Raw genomic sequence first — 7,396 nt, forward strand, 5'->3', positions numbered from 1 at the left:
GATTAGCCCATCTCAGAGCTTTCTCAATGAGTAAGGTAATAATAAATCCCACTTTTGCCCTATCGGTAGGGTATGAACGAGGCTGTAGCTCGAAATGAATACTGATCTGGTTCAAAAAGCCACGACACCTCTCAGGAGAACCAGCATAACGTACAGGTGGGGTAACTCGGGAAGAAGCACCTACAGTAGCTACCTCTAGCCCTGAACCCACAGAAGGAGCAGACATATTACGCATCTCCTCAGGTGGATTAATAGGACGAGACAGCAGCGCCTGTAGTGCTAGAGCCATCTGATCCATCCTATGATCCATGGCGTCAAACTTAGGATCAGGAGAACCAAGCTGACAATTTGTACCTGCAGGATCCATGGCCCTGTCGTAATGTCAGGATCGGGTCAGGGATCCAACACGCAGAGTACAAAGAGTAGCAGATACGTATACCGGTCCTTAGAATGGCCGGACTTAACGTATAACTACGATAGAATGGTCAGAGACAAGCCGAGGTCGAGGGAACGAGAAGACAGGTAAGCGAGAGACAAGCCGGGTCAAGGATAACAGAAAGACAGGAGAGTAAATACCAAAGCCGGGTCAGAACCAAAAGACAAGAGAATAACAAAGCACTGTGTGACTAGGCGGACTAGAACCACGACAGGGCAATGAGTGAATGGGAGAGCCACTGTTAAGTATCCTGGCTAGGGAGAGAAGACACGCCTCCGGCGAGTCCTGATTCGTCTCCCGAGATTTGAGTGACAGGACGTTCCGGGTTGGCGTCATGACGTCTACCTCCGGTCCTCCTGTTATAAAAGGAAGTGACTCCCTCGCGGCCGGGGTTAGCAAGACCGAGTGAACCGCGAGGGGCCGAGGAGACATGCCGTCCGGACGGATAAACTTCTAAGTCTCTACCTCTCTCAGAGGTAGAGACCTCAGGTACCCTGACAACAGGCTCTGGAACTTCTAATGAGAAATAAGAGAGGAGATTTGCTTGCCATTCATCGAACTGTGTTGTGTCCAGTTTTGTTAATGAGTGAGAATATAAAACAGTAGATGACCCACATGATTGCTCTCTGTTACTTAATCTTCTTGCATGTGTGCATAAAGATACCCTAGACATATGTAACAGAAAATATTTATGCCACTGTAGCATTGCTTGCGGCCTTTGAAGCAATAGGGTATGCATGGTCTTACCAGCAAATTTTGCTTGTTTTGCTTTCCTTTACCTGTCCAATAGCTATTCATACATTGGAAATCACGACTTTGAGTTATGTACATGTTTTGATCTAGTTTTTTCTGAAAAGTCTATATTGATCAAAATGTATTCATAGCTGGTCCTTTTTGAGGTATTATTTTTAATTTGCATATCAGTTAAAGGACCACTATAGTGCCAGGAAAACATACTCGTTTTCCTGGCACTATAGTGCCCTGAGGGTGCTCTGGGGGGAGGAAGGGGTTAAACTTACCTCAATGAGACAGCCACTAGAGGTTTTGGAGGCTGGATTAACCCTCAGTATAAACATAGCAGTTTCTCTGAAACTGCTATGTTTACAAAAAAAAGGGTTAATCCTAGATGGACCTGGCACCCAGACCACCTCATTAAGCTGAAGTGGTCTGGGTGCCTAGAGTGGTCCTTTAATTATTTTATTTTTTTTTTTTCACAAGATACTCACCTAAAACAGTTTCCCATTTTAAAATGTGCCTAATGGAATTTTTTTTCCCATAGTTTGTACTTTCTATTGAGGTACAAGAGGAAAAGGAAGCAGGGACTTGGGGTTTTGTATAACATGTAAAAGTATGAGATATGAGAAAACTGGTGGGATGAAGCATGAAGCTTTGTTTTGAAGATGATACCCTGTGATATATGACAGAGTTGTCATGGAAGGAGGAGGGGAGTTCCATATGATGAACGGCAAACATTTGTATGCTGTAGGACCGATGACTGGATTTGGAGAAGTGAAGATGGAATTTAGGAAGATGAACGTTTAGAGTTTTATATGATGGAGGAGGTCAGCATGAACGATGGAGCTGAAAGACCACAAAAGTTACACTGCTCACATAAGTGGGAAAGGTCATCCCAAACACAGGGGAATGATGATTTCTTCAAAATGGCCTCATTTTGAAGTGAAGGAATGTACATTGTACTAATATAAAAAATAAAAAAACACACCTACAAATGTATTGAAACATATAAAATACATGTTAGTTTTAAAGATGTGAGTATAGGGTAAAGTGTCTTACAAGCTACAGTAACATGACAACAACGTGTTGCATGAGCTCTGTTTTAAAGGGTCATTTACCTTACTGTTGGGTAGCAATAGTCATGCAATTTTATAAGAATAAAGGTACATTTTCAAAATAACAAATTCTATTGCTTTTTCATCTTTGTTTTCATCAATTTTCCTAAGACATAGTTTATTTGCCATGTTATTGGGCTGTAAAACAATAAAATGCATTGTAATGTAAAATAAATAAATAATAAAAAGTAGATTACAATACTAATTCACAAAAATATATAAATAGTGGTTATATACATATGCTTCCAGTTTGGCTATTTTGGTATAAAGTGGAAATTCACTTTGACTTCTCGACAACTCTCGCTTTAGTACATAACCCTGTAAGTGTTAAAAAATACTAATATAGCCATTTTTACAATCTGTTTATGCTGCTCAATGTTGGCAGTTGGGTTTTCAATTAGCTATATATTTATTTTTAGAAATAGAACTAAATAGGAGTATTACCCCTAAAATTGTACCTTGCTATCTGCTCTGGTACTTACACTGTAAATATTATAATGTCATTGTTTTGCCAGAAAGAAGTTGTTTTAGAGCCTCTTTTACCTGGTTATTCCTCAATGTATACACAAACGGATTCAAGAGAGGTGTCACAATTCCAGTAAGGAAAGCAGAGAGTTTACTAAAGTCCATACTACCAGTAGTCTTTCTCAAGCACAGGAAGAGTGAACTTCCATATACTATAAATACTAGAACAAGATGAGAGACACACGTGGAAAAAGATTTCCATCGACTCTTCACAGTGGAAACCTTAAAGATGGCTGATATAATGTGTAAATAAGATATGACAATACATACAAGAGATCCAAACACAACCACTGCTGAAGATATCAGGTTAATAATCTTTATGAGACTGGTGTCAGAACAGGCAAGTATTAGAAGTGGTTCTACATCACAGAAGAAATGGTCAATAATATTTGATTTACAAAATGGAAGGTCAGCTACTAGTATGGTTTGCACTATGTTGAATGCAAAACCACCTATCCAACAACCAAGGGAAAGCTTGAGACAGAACTCAGTTCTCATCACATTGACATATTTCAAAGGGTAACACACAGCCACATATCTGTCAAAAGACATGACTGTCAGAAGGAACAGTTCAGCTGTGCCTAAACAGAAGTAGAAATAGCACTGAGTGAGACAACCATTGGTGGAGATAGCTCGGTTTTCATAAGCCAGAATGGAAAGTAGTTTTGGCATGACTGTGCTTGTGAACCATATCTCTAAAAAAGAAATATTAGTAAGAAACATATACATAGGACTATGGAGATGGTGACTTTTCCAGATGAGTAAAATAATCAGAATGTTTCCTGACAAAGTCATGAGGTAGGTAAGAAGCAGAAGCAAAGTAGAAGTTACACGATAAGCAAAAGTCATATGACACGCAAAGAGAATGAAAGATAAAACATTGCTCCCATTTTCCATTGTTTTCTAAGTTTCAAGTTAAAATGGCTATCAACATTTGTGGAATTGCAGAATATTTTATTTCTACATGTACCATGCAAGCAGTCAGAGGTCTTTAGTTATGTATCTCACCTTGGATCTGGCCCAGAACTTAAAAGTGTAGGTTTGTGTAGAAATGCAAATTTCCCAATATTTTCAAACAATGTATATCAGAAGTTAGTGTGTTATATCAAGGTATGGTTCCCACATTTCCCTTAGTAGGTTATGTACTCTATTTAGCCAGTTTAATTCAAACTTCAACCTTTTTCATTGTTGAAAAGTGCTAACTTAGTGTTTAAGACTCCCACTGTAGAATCCCACAATTGTGAGTCTTATTTGTGGTATGTTTGCTCAGCCCTTCATTCTTCTGGAAGAAAAAAAAAAATATCATTAGGTTGGGTAATAATACGTATATCCCATAGCATATTGGAAAACTGGCTAAGTGCATTGCTATTATTTTTTTTACCCAGAGAACTATAGCAGGGTTAGGCAACATTCGGCACTCATGCTGCTGTGGACTACATCTTCCATAATGCTCTTACAGATATAAATACAAAAAGAGAAGTCCTGCGCTTAAGCAGCAAGGACTACAACACACATCAGCCCCAATATATAGTAAAAACCAAAGAAAAGAAAATGTTACTTGCGCTTTCTCCTTAATCCCTATGTATATTTAGACAAATGGAGGTCATTTAGTTGCTCCAATGGCCATTGGAGGGATGCCCGCCTGTCAACGTCAAGGCAGACCCCCCTAAGCGGGTCCTAACACTGACCCTTCAGCCTGCTTCCTTGAGCTTCTGGCAAAGATATCTCTAATGAGACAGAAAGGGGTATTTTTTATATACACCCCTTTACTTATTAACCCTTAATAGGGAACACATGGGATGGGTAGCAGCATTGTAATCAGGCTGTGTGATACAAAGTAAATACAAATACAAAAAGAGAAGTCCTGCGCTTAAGCAGCAAGGACTACAACACACATCAGCCCCAATATATAGTAAAAACCAAAGAAAAGAAAATGTTACTTGCGCTTTCTCCTTAATCCCTATGTATATTTAGACAAATGGAGGTCATTAAGTTGCTCCAATGGCCATTGGAGGGATGCCCGCCTGCCAACGTCAAGGCAGACCCCCCTAAGCGGGTCCTAACACTGACCCTTCAGCCTGCTTCCTTGAGCTTCTGGCAAAGATATCTCTAATGAGACAGAAAGGGGTATTTTTTATATACACCCCTTTACTTATTAACCCTTAATAGGGAACACATGGGATGGATAGCAGCATTGTAATCAGGCTGTGTGATACAAAGTAAATACAAATACAAAAAGAGAAGTCCTGCGCTTAAGCAGCAAGGACTACAACACACATCAGCCCCAATATATAGTAAAAACCAAAGAAAAGAAAATGTTACTTGCGCTTTCTCCTTAATCCCTATGTATATTTAGACAAATGGAGGTCATTTAGTTGCTCCAATGGCCATTGGAGGGATGCCCGCCTGCCAACGTCAAGGCAGACCCCCCTAAGCGGGTCCTAACACTGACCCTTCAGCCTGCTTCCTTGAGCTTCTGGCAAAGATATCTCTAATGAGACAGAAAGGGGTATTTTTTATATACACCCCTTTACTTATTAACCCTTAATAGGGAACACATGGGATGGGTAGCAGCATTGTAATCAGGCTGTGTGATACAAAGTAAATACAAATACAAAAAGAGAAGTCCTGCGCTTAAGCAGCAAGGACTACAACACACATCAGCCCCAATATATAGTAAAAACCAAAGAAAATAAAATGTTACTTGCACTTTCTCCTTAATCCCTATCTATATTTAGACAAATGGAGGTCATTTAGTTGCTCCAATGGCCATTGGAGGGATGCCCGCCTGCCAACGTCAAGGCAGACCCCCCTAAGCGGGTCCTAACACTGACCCTTCAGCCTGCTTCCTTGAGCTTCTGGCAAAGATATCTCTAATGAGACAGAAAGGGGTATTTTTTATATACACCCAGGGATCGAGTCCTGCAGGAACGCATGGGAACGGCGTTCCTGCACTTTTTCCAAAGCAGGAACGCCGTTCCCGTTCCCAGTCCTGCAGGACCTGCCCTGCTACCTGCACACAGGGGCCATCACACGCTGTCTTCCCTCTCCGGCTCTAACTCTCGCGAGACCACGGGTTACCATGGCAACGCTCCGCACAGGCGAGTCTCGCGAGAGTTAGAGCCTCAGAGGGAACACAGCGTGTGATGGCCCCTGTGTGCAGCGGCTGCTTCCCTCCACCAGACCACCAGGCGATCTTCCCCCTCCCTGACAAGGTAAGAAGCAGGGAGGGAGGGAGGGGGGGTTGGGGGCCCCTGCTGTTACTGTCAGATAATAACATTCTTCCTGGTGCTGTGGGCGGCCTCGGCAGATAGCTGGCTGGCTGCTCTGAGTCTCAGACTCAGTGACTGATGCAGCAGGCTCAGTGACTGATGGGGGTGGAGCCCAGGCGGGGAACGTGGAGGTGGTAAGGCAGCCAGGAAGGATCCTTCTCCTCCTGCTCCGCAGGAAATCAGATCTCCCTCACTGCCTCTCCAGCAGGCAGCAGCCCTTCAGCACTGCCACTGTCTGACAGCAGGAAGTAGCAGACACTGAGTGTTGCTGTGCATCGTGCAGAGCAGAGTCCCCCCAGTCAGGCCAGGTCCAGATCATTGTGTATCCCCTCTTTGACCCAAGGTAAGCCAAAGTGAGGGGGACAACAAATAGGAAGGTGTATTGTTGTTGTTGTTTTTTGTTTTTTTTTGCATTGCATTGTTGTAGTATTTTAAAGTCCTTAATCCCCACCACAGTGAGTCCCTTGGCAATCCTGTGTGCTGCCCATCCCCCTTTGTGCATCCTTTCCTCCTGTTTGAACCCCTTTACCCCCTCTGTGATTCCCCCTTTCCCCCTTCTGTGCAGTTCATTCCCCCCTTTGTGCAGCCCCCTTTCCCTCTCTGTGTGCAGCCCCCACCCCCTGTGTGAATTCCCCTTCCCCCTCTGTGCAGTTCATTCCCCCTTCTCTGTGCAGCCCCCTTGCCCTCTGTGTGCAGCACCCTCTGTGTGCAGCCCTCAGTGTGTGTGTTAGTGTGTGTGTCTGTTACTGAGTGTGTTAGTTTGTGTGTGTCTGCTAGTGAGTGTCAGTGAGTGTTAGTTTTTGTGTGTTTGTTAGTGTGTGTGTTAGTTGTGTGTGTCTGCTAGTGAGTGTCAGTGTGTGTGTGTTTGTGTGTCAGTGAGTGTGTTACTGTGTGTGTCTTACTGAGTGTGTTAATTTGTGTGTGTCTGTTAGTGAGTGTGTGTTTGTCAGTGAGAGTGTATGTATGTCTGTCACTAAGTGTGTCTGTCAGTAAATGTGTGTGTCTGTTAGCTAGTGTGTATGTGTCTGTTCGTTCCTATGGACGTCCAGCGTCTTCTCACTGTGATTTTTCACAGTGAGAATCGCGGAAGCTCCTCTAGCTGCTGTCAGTGAGACAGCTACTAGAGGCTGGATTAACCCTTAGTGAAACATAGCAGTTTCTCTGAAACTGCTATGTTTTCAGCTGCAGGGTTAAAACTAGAGGGAACTGGCACCCAGACCACTTCATTGAGCTGAAGTGATCAGAGTGCCTATAGTGGTCCTTTAAGTCTATGTGTATCTGCATGCACTGGCTTACATCACGCGGTCACAGGG

At 42.9% G+C, this 7,396-nt stretch overlaps 1 protein-coding gene across 1 annotated transcript; it reads right to left on the reverse strand.

Annotated features, from left to right (window-relative positions):
* Positions 1-2,778: 2,778 nt before the first annotated feature.
* LOC134612123 (olfactory receptor 6M1-like) lies at positions 2,779-3,708 on the reverse strand. The gene has a single exon (XM_063456500.1). It carries the CDS (start codon positions 3,706-3,708, stop codon positions 2,779-2,781), a length of 930 nt encoding a protein of 309 aa, XP_063312570.1.
* Positions 3,709-7,396: the final 3,688 nt, after the last annotated feature.

This window comes from Pelobates fuscus, chromosome 5 (genome assembly GCF_036172605.1).
Source record: "Pelobates fuscus isolate aPelFus1 chromosome 5, aPelFus1.pri, whole genome shotgun sequence".
NCBI lineage: Eukaryota > Metazoa > Chordata > Amphibia > Anura > Pelobatidae > Pelobates > Pelobates fuscus.

Coding starts and splice junctions, on each gene's coding strand:
- LOC134612123 (XM_063456500.1), bottom strand. CDS start 3,708: ATGGAAAATGGGAGCAATGTTTTATCTTTCATTCTCTTTGCGTGTCAT.